Genomic DNA, 14,766 nt, shown 5'->3' with positions numbered 1-14,766 from the left:
AGAGAACGCCGTCAGCCATGTTTTCAGCAACTTCTGGCTGCAGCTGAGGGAGACCCGGGGCAGAGAATCTGGTGGCCACAAGCCACATCCGCAGCCCCTGGGGGAATCTGCCGGACAGGAGACGGAGTATCGTCAGGGACATGGCCCTGCATCTACAGGTACTCTGTGTCCCCGTTGGGACGGTGCATGAAGCACCTTGGCCTCAGACGCAGCTGCGACTGCGGTGTGGATTTTTTGTCCGGGACTACCGCGCCGACCGTGCCTGTTTGCCGGCCGCGGTTTTTACTTTAGTTCCCGGCTTTTGCGGCCTAGTGTGTTAAACTCCCGCCCCTGAGCCTGCCAGTCAGGGAGAAAGGCGGGATGGTCGGTATGTTGCCGACAGTGAGGGCTGGAGCACACCTCGCTGTCCTCCGCCCCCCTCACTGATCACTATAGGCCACCGGATTCCCGCAGACAGAGCCCTGCATCATAACGTACTCTGTGTCCCCTGAGGGACAGTGCATGCAGCATCTGTGTTACAAACGCCGCAGCGGTTGCTGACTGGTTTGTGAGACTGGGACTACCGCGCCGACCGCGCCATGTCTGCCGGCCGCGTTTTTAAATTTAGTCCCTGGCTCTTAAGGCCTAGTGCCATATACTCCCGTTCTGGGGCCTGCCAGTCAGGGGTAACGACGGGACGGCCGACTGGACGTCGGCAGGGAGGGCTGGAGCATACGTTGGTATCCTCCTTCCCCCTCACTGAGCACTGGGGGGCACCAGTTTTTCAGGTGTTGTCCCCCCCTTGGTGCCGCAGTGTATATATATATATATATATATATATATATATATATATATATATATATATATATATATATATATATATATATATATATATATATATATATATATATATATATATATATATATATATATATATATATATATATATATATATATATATATATATATATATGTTTATTTATATGGTATATGATTTCACTGTTCGGCAGCATTATTTGTTTTTGGCTGTATACCCTCACTGATTACTCTGCGGACGACATGCTGTTGTCTTCTCTTAAAGAGTAAGGGTGCCAAGGCACTGGCTTATTTTACAACCGGTACCTCTTGTGCGGCTATATTACGGGCACTGCACAGATGACAGCGACAGAGTTTGCATGATGAAATCAGCAAATCTCTGAATAGCTTTCACATCACAGGACTCCGTCTATGGACAGGGGGTCTGCTAAGATACTGGAAGCCTTGCAGTCCAGACCGATAACACAGGGCCAGGGAGCTGTGAGTTCATCGCTCCCGGGTCCCTCTGAGGGTACAACATCCTGGGGTAACACCCAGATCCCACGGTGAGAACTCCATCACGGACCGCGGCCTATGATAGGCTAAGCGGGCCCGCTGGGAACCTTCCCCCGACTTCATCAGGAGTGCGTGTTTCGATCACTCTAACTCCAGAGGGGCCGTCCAGTAGCACAGAACTTGACGGACAAGCGCTTACTAAGCGCCTTATTGACACACGTTACCCTTCCCCCCCCTGACGTGCTTAACGGTTGGGCTCAGTGTCATTGGTGGATCCTCCAGTCTCTAGGCTGGCGGCTAGATCCGTAGTATTAGGGGCAGATGTCCATCTCTCACGAATGCCACTGACAGGCAAATAACGCTTATGATGAAATCCATCTATGAAGCCATAGTCGCATCTTTTGCTCCAGCCTTCGCAGCCGTGAGGGCACTCCAAGCTATCTCAGCTTCTCCGGCTGAGATTATTGCGGTTGCACATACCTCTGCCCCGCAGGTTGTGTCCTTCACTTCTCAGGCGTAGGTTTTCTTTGGCGCTCCATTGGGAGACCCAGACAATTGGGTGTATAGCTACTGCCTCCGGAGGCCACACAAAGCATTACACTTAAAAGTGTAAGGCCCCTCCCCTTCTGCCTATACACCCCCCGTGGGATCACGGGCTCCTCAGTTTTCAAGCTTTGTGCGAAGGAGGTCAGACATCCACGCATAGCTCCACTGTTTAGTCAGCAGCAGCTGCTGACTATGTCGGATGGAAGAAAAGAGGACCCATACTAGGGTCCCCAGCATGCTCCCTTCTCACCCCACTTTTGTCGGCGGTGTTTGTTAAGGTTGAGGTACCCATTGCGGGTACAGAGGCTGGAGCCCACATGCTGCATCCTTCCCCATCCCCCTTAGGGCTCTGGGTGAAGTGGGATTTACCGGTCTCCAGGCACAGAGACCGTGCTCCGTCCACAGCCCCTGGGGAATCTGCTGGATATGGAGCGGAGTATCGTCAGGGACAGGGCCCTGCTACGCCAAGGTACTCTGTGTCCCCGTACAGACCGCGCACACACTGCAGCATTGCTGGGTGTGTTAGTGCGCCGGGGACAATAGAGCTGCGCGCTTGTGCCACACTTCCACAGCTTGCTAAGGGAGTTAGTGTGTTGGGAACTGCCGCGCCGGCCCCTGCTGGCAGTTTTTACTGCGACGCGGCTGGGACTTGTGGTGCGCCGGGGACTTCCGCGCTGGCCGTGCATATTTGTCGGCCGCGCTTTTTACTAGAGTCCCCGGCTTTTGCGGCCTAGTTCCGTTTCGTTCCCGCCCCCAGGCCTGCCAGTCAGGGGAAGGGCGGGACGCTGTACAGAACGTCAGCGCCGAGGGCTGGAATCTGCTTTACATACTCCAGCCCTCACATTGAGCACAGTGGGAAGCCAGTTTCCCGCACTTTGTCTGAGGCACGCCCACGGTCCGCCCCTCTTCACAGAACGCCGGCAGCCATTCCTGTGTGCAGGCTGAGCTGGAAAGGGGAGACAAGTTCTGGGAGACCCAGGCACGGGATTCTGGCGACTACACACCCGCTTTTAGCGGGCGGTAAGCGGCACCTCCGGTGCTGACCCCACTAGTGACGAAGTGTTCAATTGTATTTTTATGCTTGCACGCTATACATTGCACTAAACGGTCGCTGGTGATTCTTGGCTATATACCCTCCTGGATTGCTCTGTGGAGCATACAGCATGTCGTCCGCAAAAAACAAGGGTGCCAAGGCACAGGCTTTCTATGCTGCTTGTACCGCATGTGAGGCTGTTCTACCGGCAGGTTCCACTGACCCCCATTGTGTGCAGTGTTCGGCCCCTGTGCCCCCTGCTCGGCCGGGGCCTCTGCTGGAGGTGTCCCAGAGAGATCCACCTGTGAATACTGTCCAGGTGACGGGGACAGAGTTTGCAATTTTTGCGGATAGATTGTCTGTGACTATGTCTCAGATTCTAGAAACTTTGCAGTCTAGACCAGTAACTCAGACCATGGGCACTGTTGATTCATTGCTCCCTGGTCCCCCTCAGTTGGAACAGCTCCGGGCTCCGGGGGTGTCACATGCATCCCAGGGTGATGGCTCTGACACGGACGACAGTCCCAGACGGCCTAAGCGAGCTCGCTATGAGCGGCCCTCTACATCATCTCACTGGTCAGGGTCTCAGCAGGAGGATTCTCTGTGTGATGAGCCGGAGGTAGCTGATCAGGATTCTGATCCTGAGACCGCTCTCAATCTGGATACTCCTGATGGTGACGCCATAGTGAACGATCTTATCGCGTCCATCAATAAAATGTTGGATATTTCTCCCCCAGCTCCTCCAGTGGAGGAGTCAGCTTCACAGCAGGAGAAATTCCATTTCAGGTATCCCAAGCGTAAATTAAGTACTTTTCTGGACCATTCTGACTTTAGAGAGTCAGTCCAGAAACACCACGCTTATCCAGATAAGCGTTTCTCCAAACGGCTTAAGGATACACGTTATCCCTTTCCTCCTGACGTGGTCAAGAGCTGGACCCAGTGTCCCAAGGTGGATCCCCCTATCTCCAGGCTTGCGGCTAGATCCATAGTTGCAGTGGAAGATGGGGCTGCACTTAAAGATGCCACTGACAGACAGATGGAGCTCTGGTTGAAATCCATCTATGAAGCTATCGGCGCGTCGTTTGCTCCTGCATTCGCAGCCGTATGGGCACTCCAAGCTATTTCAGCTGGTCTTGCACAGATTGACACGGTCACACGTACATCTGTGCCGCAGGTGGCATCCTTAACCTCTCAAATGTCTGCATTTGCGTCTTACGCGATTAATGCTGTCCTGGACTCTACGAGCTGTACGGCAGTGGCATCCGCCAACTCCGTGGTTTTAAGCAGAGCCTTGTGGTTAAGGGAATGGAAAGCAGATTCTGCTTCCAAAAAATGTTTAACCAGTTTGCCATTTTCTGGTGACCGGCTGTTTGGTGAGCGTTTGGATGAAATCATTAAACAGTCCAAGGGTAAGGATTCAGCCTTACCTCAGCCCAGACAAAACAAACCCCAACAGAGGAGGGGACAGTCGGGGTTTCGGTCCTTTCGAGGCTCGGGCAGGTCCCAATTCTCCTCGTCCAAAAGGACTCAAAAGGATCAGAGGAGTTCGGATTCTTGGCGGGCTCAGTCACGCCCAAAAAAGACAGCCGGAAGACCCGCTACCAAGGCGGCTTCCTCATGACTTCCGGCCGCCTCCCTCCGCATCCTCGGTCGGTGGCAGGCTCTCCCGCTTTGGCGACATTTGGCTGCCACAGGTCCAAGACCGTTGGGTGCGAGACATTCTGTCTCACGGGTACAGGATAGAGTTCAGTTCTCGTCCTCCAACTCGATTCTTCAGAACGTCTCCGCCTCCCGACCGAGCCGATGCTCTTCTGCATGCGGTGTGCACTCTAAAGGCGGAAGGAGTGGTGATCCCTGTTCCTCTTCAAGAGCAAGGTCACGGTTTTTACTCCAATCTGTTTATGGTACCAAAAAAGGACTGGTCTTTCCGTCCCGTTCTGGACCTAAAACTTCTCAACAACCACGTGAGAACCAGACGGTTCCGGATGGAATCCCTCCGATCCGTCATCGCCGCAATGTCTCAAGGAGATTTCCTAGCATCAATAGACATCAAGGATGCTTATCTCCACGTACCGATTGCTCCAGAGCATCAGCGTTTTCTACGCTTCGTTATAGGAGACGAACACCTTCAGTTCGTAGCCCTGCCTTTTGGACTGGCGACAGCCCCACGGGTCTTCACCAAAGTCATGGCAGCTGTAGTTGCAGTCCTGCACTCTCAGGGACACTCCGTGATCCCTTACTTAGACGATCTGCTGGTCAAGGCGCCTTCTCAAGAGGCATGCCAACACAGCCTGAACGTGGCGCTGGAGACCCTCCAGGGTTTCGGGTGGATCATCAACTTTTCCAAGTCAAATCTAACCCCGACCCAGTCGATAACATATCTTGGCATGGAGTTTCATACTCTCTCAGCGATAGTGAAGCTTCCGCTTGTCAAACAGCGTTCACTACAGTCAGGGGTGCAATCTCTCCTTCAAGGCCAGTCACACCCCTTGAGACGCCTCATGCACTTCCTAGGGAAGATGGTGGCAGCAATAGAGGCAGTCCCTTTCGCGCAGTTTCATCTGCGTCCACTACAATGGGACATTCTCCGCCAATGGGACGGGAGGTCGAAGTCCCTCGACAGCAACGTCTCTCTCTCTCAGGCGGCCAAGGATTCTCTTCGATGGTGGCTGCTTCCCACCTCATTGTCGAAAGGGAAATCCTTCCTACCCCCATCCTGGGCGGTGGTGACGACAGATGCGAGTCTGTCAGGGTGGGGAGCAGTCTTTCTCCACCACAGGGCTCAAGGTACGTGGACTCAGCAAGAGTCCACCCTTCAGATCAACGTTCTGGAGATCAGAGCAGTGTATCTTGCCCTACAAGCCTTCCAGCAGTGGCTGGAAGGCAAGCAGATCCGTATTCAGTCGGACAACTCCACAGCGGTGGCATACATCAACCACCAAGGAGGAACTCGCAGTCGGCAAGCCTTCCAGGAAGTCCGGCGGATTCTGACGTGGGTGGAAGACACGGCTTCCACCATATCAGCAGTTCACATCCCAGGCGTGGACAACTGGGAAGCAGACTTCCTCAGTCGCCAGGGTATGGACGCAGGGGAATGGTCTCTTCACCCGGACGTGTTTCAGGAGATCTGTCGCCGCTGGGGGATGCCGGACGTCGACCTAATGGCGTCTCGGCACAACAACAAGGTCCCAGTTTTCATGGCACGGTCTCACGATCACCGAGCTCTGGCGGCAGACGCCTTAGTTCAAGATTGGTCGCAGTTCCGGCTTCCTTATGTGTTTCCACCTCTGGCTCTGTTGCCCAGAGTGCTGCGCAAGATCAGGTCCGACTGCCGCCGCGCCATCCTCGTCGCTCCAGACTGGCCAAGGAGGTCGTGGTACCCGGATCTGTGGCACCTCGCGGTAGGCCAACCGTGGGCACTACCAGACCGACCAGACTTGCTGTCTCAGGGGCCGTTTTTCCATCAGAATTCTGCGGCCCTGAACCTGACTGTGTGGCCATTGAGTCCTGGATCCTAGCGGGTTCAGGATTGTCTCAAGAGGTCATTACCACCATGAGACAGGCCAGAAAACCTACTTCCGCCAAGATATACCACAGGACGTGGAAAATATTCTTGTCTTGGTGCTCTGCTCAGGGAGTCTCTCCCTGGCCATTTGGATTGCCTACTTTTCTTTCCTTCCTGCAATCCGGGTTGGAAAAAGGTTTGTCACTCAGCTCCCTCAAGGGGCAAGTCTCAGCGCTTTCTGTATTTTTTCAGAAGCGCCTAGCACGACTTCCTCAGGTACGCACGTTCCTGCAAGGGGTCTGTCATATCGTCCCTCCTTACAAGCGGCCGTTAGAGCCCTGGGATCTGAACAGGGTTCTAATTGTTCTTCAGAAGCCGCCTTTCGAGCCTATGAGGGATGTTTCCCTTTCTCGCCTTTCACAGAATGTGGCCTTTCTAGTAGCGGTCACGTCTCTCCGGAGAGTGTCCGAGCTAGCAGCGCTGTCATGCAAATCTCCCTTCCCGGTGATTCACCAGGACAAGGTGGTTCTGCGCCCGATTCCGGAGTTTCTCCCTAAGGTGGTATCCCCGTTTCATCTTAATCAGGATATCTCCTTGCCTTCCTTGTGCCCTCATCCAGTTCATCAATGTGAAAAGGATTTGCATTTGTTGGATCTCGTGAGAGCGCTCAGGATCTACATTTCCCGCACGGCGCCCCTGCGCCGCTCGGATGCACTCTTTGTCCTTGTCGCTGGTCAGCGCAAAGGGTCGCAAGCTTCCAAATCCACCCTGGCTCGGTGGATCAAGGAACCAATTCTTGAAGCCTACCGTTCTGCTGGGCTTCCAGTTCCCTCAGGGCTGAAGGCCCATTCTACCAGAGCCGTGGGTGCGTCCTGGGCATTACGGCACCAGGCTACGGCTCAGCAGGTGTGCCAGGCGGCTACCTGGTCGAGTCTGCACACTTTTACCAAACACTATCAAGTGCATACCTACGCTTCGGCGGACGCCAGCCTAGGTAGACAAGTCCTTCAGGCGGCGACTGCCCACCTGTAGGGTAGGGCTGTTTTTACGGTCCTATCACGAGGGGTTATTATACCCACCCAGGGACTGCTTTTGGACGTCCCAATTGTCTGGGTCTCCCAATGGAGCGCCAAAGAAGAAGGGAATTTTGTTTACTTACCGTAAATTCCTTTTCTTCTAGCTCCAATTGGGAGACCCAGCACCCGCCCTGTTTGCTTAGGGATTTTTGTTTTTTCGGGTACACATGTTGTTCATGTTGAATGGTTTCGGTTCTCCGATGTTCCTTCGGATTGAATTTGTTCTTAAACCAGTTATTGGCTTTCCTCCTTCTTGCTTTGGCACTAAAACTGAGGAGCCCGTGATCCCACGGGGGGTGTATAGGCAGAAGGGGAGGGGCCTTACACTTTTTAAGTGTAAAGCTTTGTGTGGCCTCCGGAGGCAGTAGCTATACACCCAATTGTCTGGGTCTTCCTATTGGAGCTAGAAGAAAAGGAATTTACGGTAAGTAAACAAAATTCCCTTCTTTTCGTTTTACGCCATGAACGCCGTTCCTGGACTCTGCGAGCCGTGCAGCTGTAGCATCCACCAATTCAGTGGCAGTCTGCAGGGCCATGTGGCTACGTGAATGGAAGGCAGGCTCTGCTTCCAAGAAGTTCTTAACCGGTTTGCCATTTTATGGCGACCGTTTGTTTGGCGAGCAATTGGATGAAGTTGCTAGACAGTCTCGTCCTTGCCGCAGTCCAAGACCGATGGGTGAGAGACATTCTGTCTCACGGTTACAAGATACAGCTCTGCTCTCGCCCTCCGACTCGTTTCTTCAGAAGGGGAGCGGTGACATCAAGGATGCTTATCTCCATGTGCCGATCGCACCCGAGCTTCAACGCTTTCTGCGTTTCGCCATCAGGGATGAACACCTTCAGTTCGTGGCACTGCCATTCGGCCTGGCAACAGCCCCACGGGTCTTCACCAAGGTCATGGCAGCAGTGGTGGCGGTCCTACAGGGCCACTCGGTGATCACTTACCTGCACGATCCTCTAGTCAAGACACCCTCCTGGGTGGCATGTCAACACAACCTGACCATTTCTCTGGAGACTCTCCAGGGGTTCAGGTAGATCATCGAAATTCCAGAGTCAAAGCTGACACCGGCCCAATCACTGACTTATCTCGGGATGGAGTTTTATACTCTCTCAGCGATAGTGAAGCTTCCGCTGCATAGTCAGCGTTCACTACAGACAGGGGTGCAATCTCTCCTTCGGGCCCAGTCACCCCTTGAGGCGCCTCATGCACCGTCCCAGGAAGATGGTGACAGCAATGGAGGCAGTTCCCTTGCGCAGTTTCGTCTGCGTCCGATTCTTTCGGACACCGCTAATGGGACAGGAGGTCGACGTCCCTAGACAAGACCGTCTCTCTTTCCCTTGCAGCAAAACCTCTCTTCAGTGGTGTCTTCTTTCCACTTCCTGGGCGAAGGAAAAATCCTTCCGGCCCCCAGCCGGGGCTGGGGTCACGACGGACGCGAGTCTGTCAGGGTGGGGAGCGGTCTTCCTCCACCACTCGGCTCAGGGAACCTGGACTCCGACAGTGTCCTCCCCTCGGTTAAATGTTCTGGGGATAAGGGCAGTGGATTTAGCCCTAAAGGTGTTCCAGCGGTAGCTGGACGGCAGGCAGATCCGAATTCAGTCGGACAACGCCAAGGCGGTTGTGTACATCAACCACCAGGGCGGCACACGCAGTCGTCAAGCCTTCCGAGCAGTTCGGCAGATGCGGCTGTGGGCGGAAGCCACAGCCTCCAACTTCTCCGCAGTTCACATCCCGGGCGTAGAAAACTGGGAAGCAGATTTTTCTCAGTCGCCAGGACATGGACACAGGGGAATGGTCTTCATCCGCACGTGTTTCTAGAGATCTGTTGCCGTTGGGGAACGCCGGACGTCGATCTAATGGCGTCTCAGCACTACAACAAAGTCCCGGCATTCATGGCTCGGTCCAAGGATCACAGAACTCTGGCGGCAGACGCGCTAGTTCACGACTGGTCGCAGCTTCGACTGCCTTATGTATTTCCTCCTCTGGCACTACTGCCCAGAGGTCAGACTGTCGCCGCGCCATCCTCGTTGCTCCAGACTGGCCGAGGTGATCGTGGTACCCGGATCTGGGGCACCTCACGGTGGGTCAACCGTGGCCACTCCCTGACCGACCTGACTTGCTGCCTCAAGGGCCATATTTCCTTCGGAATTCTACGGCTCTAATCCTCACTGTGTGGTGGCTCCTAGCGTCATCAGGGATATCTCCAGATGTCATTGCCACCATGAGACAGGCCAGGAAACCAACGTCCGCCAAGATCTATCACAGGACTTGGAGGAGCTTCTTATCCTGGTGCTCTGATCAGGGTTTTACTCCCTGGCCGTTTGCCTTGCCCACTTTCTTTCGCAAAGGGTGGCCTTCCTAGTGGCAGTCACATCACTCAGAAGAGTATCTCAGCTGGCAGAGCTGTCATGCAAAGCCACCTTCCTGGTGTTTCACCAGGATAGGGTGGTTCTACGTCCGGTCCCGGCCTTTCTCTCTAAGGTATCCCCGTTTCGTCTTACCCTCTTTGGGTCCGCATCCAGTTCACCAATGTGAAAAGGATTTGCATTTATTAGATCTGGTGAGAGCACTCCGGCTCTACATTTCTCGCACGGCGCCCCTGCGCCGGTCTGATGCGCTCTTGTCCTTATCGCGGAACAGAGTAAGGGATTTCAGGTTTTCAAGTCAACCTTGGCTCGGTGAATCAAGGAACCGATTTTGAAGCATACCGTTCTTTTGGGCTTCCGATTCCTGCTGGACTGAAGGCCCATTCTACCAGAGTCGTCGGTGTCCTGAGCATTGCGACACCAGACTACGGCTCAGCAGGTGTGTCAGGCGGCTACCTGGTCGAGTCTGCACACTTTCACGAAACACTATCAGGTGCAGGCCGATGATTCGGCAGATGCCAGCCTAGGTAGGCGAGTCCTTCAGGCGGCAGTTGCCCACCTGTAAGAGGGGGCCGTTTTTCGGCTCCTTTATCGAGGTATTCTTTTACCCACCCAGGGATTGCTTTTGGACATCCCAATTGTCTGGGTCTCCCAATGGAGCGACAAAGAAGAAGGGAATTTTGCTTACTTACCGTAAATTCCTTTTCTTCTAGCTCCTATTGGGAGACCCAGCACCCGCCCCTGTACCCTTCGGGCTGTTGTTCTTTTGTGTACACATGTTGTTCATGTTGAATTGTTCTTTTGGTCCATGGTTTCAGTTCTCCGAACATCCTTCGGATTGAATTTACCTTAGGCCAATTTATAAGTTTCCTCCTTCCTGCTTTTGCACCAAAACTGAGGAGCCCGTGATGCACGGGAGGGTGTATAGCAGAGGGGAGGGGTTACACTTTTTAAAGTGTAATACTTTGTGTGGCCTCCGGAGGCAGAAGCTATACACCCAATTGTCTGGGTCTCCCAATAGGAGCTAGAAGAAAAGGAATTTACGGTAAGTAAACAAAATTCCCTTCTTTATAATTATGATTTTCTCACAGCTGAAATAAGGGATGTAATATGTGGGATGATCACTCCCTGTTCTTGCTTCAAGGTCGAAGTCGAATGTTGTATGGTATAATCACGAGTCTTTTTAATACACGAGTCAGTCGCCTATACTGGTTCAAACAGTAAACACGTCTCGTTGTGATCATTGTCTCATTAATATCTGTACAGATAGCTAATTTGGCCCGTACCTCTGGATTTGCCCTGAACAAAGACTCCCATTAGCAGTCTTACCTAAATTTCTCCCTTGACACAGGCTCTCTGGATGATGGACCCCAAAGAGATCGGAGAATGGCAACACGAGGAGTTCTACCGATTTATTGCCCAGGCTTATGATAAACCGCGCTACGTGCTTCACTACAAGGCAGACGCCCCTCTGAATATCCGGAGCATCTTCTACGTGCCAGAGATGGTAAGCAGAAGCCACGGTGCCTGTGGTACGGGCTTGGTGTATTGATGGTAGTAGTGCGGTCGGCTGCTGCTTGGTATCGTGAATACTATGTGATCTTTTACTCAGAAACCTTCCATGTTTGACGTAAGCCGGGAGCTGGGGTCCAGCATGTCACTGTACAGCCGCAAGGTCCTCATCCAGACCAAGGCCACGGACATCCTGCCCAAATGGCTGCGCTTCCTCCGAGGTGAGCACTTCATACACAGTCCTAGCGTCAGCACATCCGTGGTTCACCTTAGACAGTTTTCTCCCATAAATGTGCAGAGTGTGTATGGACCACGCTGTTCGGAGCGGCCGCTGGTCTCCTAACCCTGACAAAAACATACATGAGTCTATTGGATTTGGATCAGGAAACCCGTGGCCTCTCCACACACACTCTGACCGTTGTGTAAAACTGGCCTTAAATGAGTTTTCCACATTTTGCTACATATTTTTTTTTCTTAAATGCATGTAATTGGCGCTAAAGAAGGGAATTTTGTTACTTACCGTAAATTCCTTTTCTTCTAGCTCCTATTGGGAGACCCAGACGATTGGGTGTATAGCACTGCCTCCGGAGGCCACACAAAGCAATTACACTAAAAAGTGTAAGGCCCCTCCCCTTCTGGCTATACACCCCCAGTGGGATCACTGGCTCACCAGTTTTAGTGCAAAAGCAAGAAGGAGGAAAGCCAATAACTGGTTTAAACAAATTCACTCCGAAGTAACGTCGGAGAACTGAAAACCATTCAACATGAACAACATGTGTACCCGAAAAACAACCAAAAATCCCGAAGGACAACAGGGCGGGTGCTGGGTCTCCCAATAGGAGCTAGAAGAAAAGGAATTTACGGTAAGTAACAAAATTCCCTTCTTCTTCGGCGCTCCATTGGGAGACCCAGACGATTGGGACGTCCAAAAGCTGTCCCTGGGTGGGTACAGAATACCTCATGTTAGAGCTGCGAAGACAGCCCTCCCCTACGGGGAGGCAACTGCCGCCTGCAGGACTCTTCTACCTAGGCTGGCGTCCGCCGAAGCATAGGTATGCACCTGATAATGTTTGGTGAAAGTGTGCAGACTCGACCAGGTAGCTGCCTGGCACACCTGTTGAGCCGTAGCCTGGTGTCGTAATGCCCAGGACGCACCCACGGCTCTGGTAGAATGGGCCTTCAGCCCTGATGGAAACGGAAGCCCAGCAGAACGGTAGGCTTCAAGAATTGGTTCTTTGATCCATCGAGCCAGGGTGGCCTTAGAAGCCTGCGACCCTTTGCGCTTACCAGCGACAAGGACAAAGAGTGCATCCGAACGGCGCAGGGGCGCCGTGCGGGAAATGTAGATTCTGAGTGCTCTCACCAGATCTAACAAATGTAAATCCTTCTCATACCGATGAACTGCATGAGGACAAAAAGAAGGCAAAGAGATATCCTGATTAAGATGAAAAGAGGATACCACCTTCGGGAGAAACTCCTGAATGGGTCGCAGCACTACCTTGTCCTGGTGGAAGACCAGGAAGGGAGCCTTGGATGACAGCGCTGCTAGCTCAGACACTCTCCGAAGAGATGTGATCGCTACCAGAAAAGCCACTTTCTGTGATAGTCTAGAAAGTGAAACCTCCCTCAGAGGCTCGAAGGGCGGCTTCTGGAGGGCAACTAGCACCCTGTTCAGATCCCATGGATCTAACGGCCGCTTGTACGGGGGTACGATATGACAAACCCCCTGCAGGAACGTGCGTACCTTAGAAAGTCGTGCTAGATGCTTCTGAAAAAAGACGGATAGCGCCGAGACTTGCCCTTTAAGGGAGCCGAGCGACAAACCTTTTTCTAACCCAGATTGCAGGAAAGAAAGAAATGTAGGCAATGCAAATGGCCAGGGAGACACTCCCTGAGCAGAGCACCAGGATAAGAATATCCTCCACGTTCTGTGGTAGATCTTAGCGGACGTGGGCTTCCTAGCCTGTCTCATGGTGTCAACGACCCCTTGGGATAATCCTGAAGACGCTAGGATCCAGGACTCAATGGCCACACAGTCAGGTTCAGGGCCGCAGAATTCCGATGGAAAAACGGCCCTTGGGACAGCAAGTCTGGTCGGTCTGGTAGTGCCCACGGTTGGCCGACCGTGAGATGCCACAGATCCGGATACCACGCCCTCCTTGGCCAGTCTGGGGCGACGAGTATGACGCGGCTGCAGTCGGATCTGATCTTGCGTAGCACTCTGGGCAAGAGTGCCAGAGGTGGAAACACATAAGGGAGCCGGAACTGCGACCAATATTGCACTAACTGAATAGGATAACTGAAGTGAGCACTAATATATATATATGAGTGCAAGCCAAAAATACATACTATATATATAAGAATAAGGCTGCACATCAAACTTGGATAATGGTATAATGCCTCAAGCATATGGAAAAATATTGGAATATACAATGAAAAATGCTACTTGCTAATTTGAACATGTGAATAATGAATTGCATACCTGCCATGAATATTAGGAAAAAGGAGATATTTAGCAATCGCATTGATCAATGTAACTGAGCCCCAAGGCCTCGTCAAGGCATATCTCTATATTGGGGTCCCTAGCTCTATGACCCTAACTGTGTGTCATCTCATTGCAATTAAAAACTGCTATGGGTGGAGAGGGGTAACTAAGGACTTTCTTATATAGGAGATGGAAAAAACATGGCCGAAAGGGGCGGAGCTGTGTTCACATTCAGAAAAAAAAACTACATATAACTGAATAGGATAACTGAAGTGAGCACTAATATATATATATGAGTGCAAGCCAAAAATACATACTATATATATAAGAATAAGGCTGCACATCAAACTTGGATAATGGTATAATGCCTCAAGCATATGGAAAAATATTGGAATATACAATGAAAAATGCTACTTGCTAATTTGAACATGTGAATAATGAATTGCATACCTGCCATGAATATTAGGAAAAAGGAGATATTTAGCAATCGCATTGATCAATGTAACTGAGCCCCAAGGCCTCGTCAAGGCATATCTCTATATTGGGGTCCCTAGCTCTATGACCCTAACTGTGTGTCATCTCATTGCAATTAAAAACTGCTATGGGTGGAGAGGGGTAACTAAGGACTTTCTTATATAGGAGATGGAAAAAACATGGCCGAAAGGGGCGGAGCTGTGTTCACATTCAGAAAAAAAAACTACATATAACTGAATAGGATAACTGAAGTGAGCACTAATATATATATATGAGTGCAAGCCAAAAATACATACTATATATATAAGAATAAGGCTGCACATCAAACTTGGATAATGGTATAATGCCTCAAGCATATGGAAAAATATTGGAATATACAATGAAAAATGCTACTTGCTAATTTGAACATGTGAATAATGAATTGCATACCTGCCATGAATATTAGGAAAAAGGAGATATTTAGCAATCGCATTGATCA

General features: G+C 51.7%; 1 protein-coding gene across 1 annotated transcript in view; it reads left to right on the top strand.

Annotated features, from left to right (window-relative positions):
• Positions 1–14,766, top strand: part of TRAP1 (TNF receptor associated protein 1) — a 56,356-nt gene that overhangs the window by 15,964 nt on the left and 25,626 nt on the right. Inside the window, 2 exon segments of the mRNA XM_075319781.1 lie at positions 11,169–11,324; positions 11,430–11,550. Of these exon segments, the coding sequence (XP_075175896.1) occupies positions 11,169–11,324; positions 11,430–11,550 (277 nt within the window).

This window comes from Anomaloglossus baeobatrachus, chromosome 7, assembly GCF_048569485.1.
Source record: "Anomaloglossus baeobatrachus isolate aAnoBae1 chromosome 7, aAnoBae1.hap1, whole genome shotgun sequence".
NCBI classification, from domain to species: Eukaryota; Metazoa; Chordata; class Amphibia; order Anura; family Aromobatidae; genus Anomaloglossus; species Anomaloglossus baeobatrachus.
The sequence above is the reverse complement of the archived record's forward strand: the minus strand, read 5'-3'. Positions and strand labels throughout refer to the sequence as shown.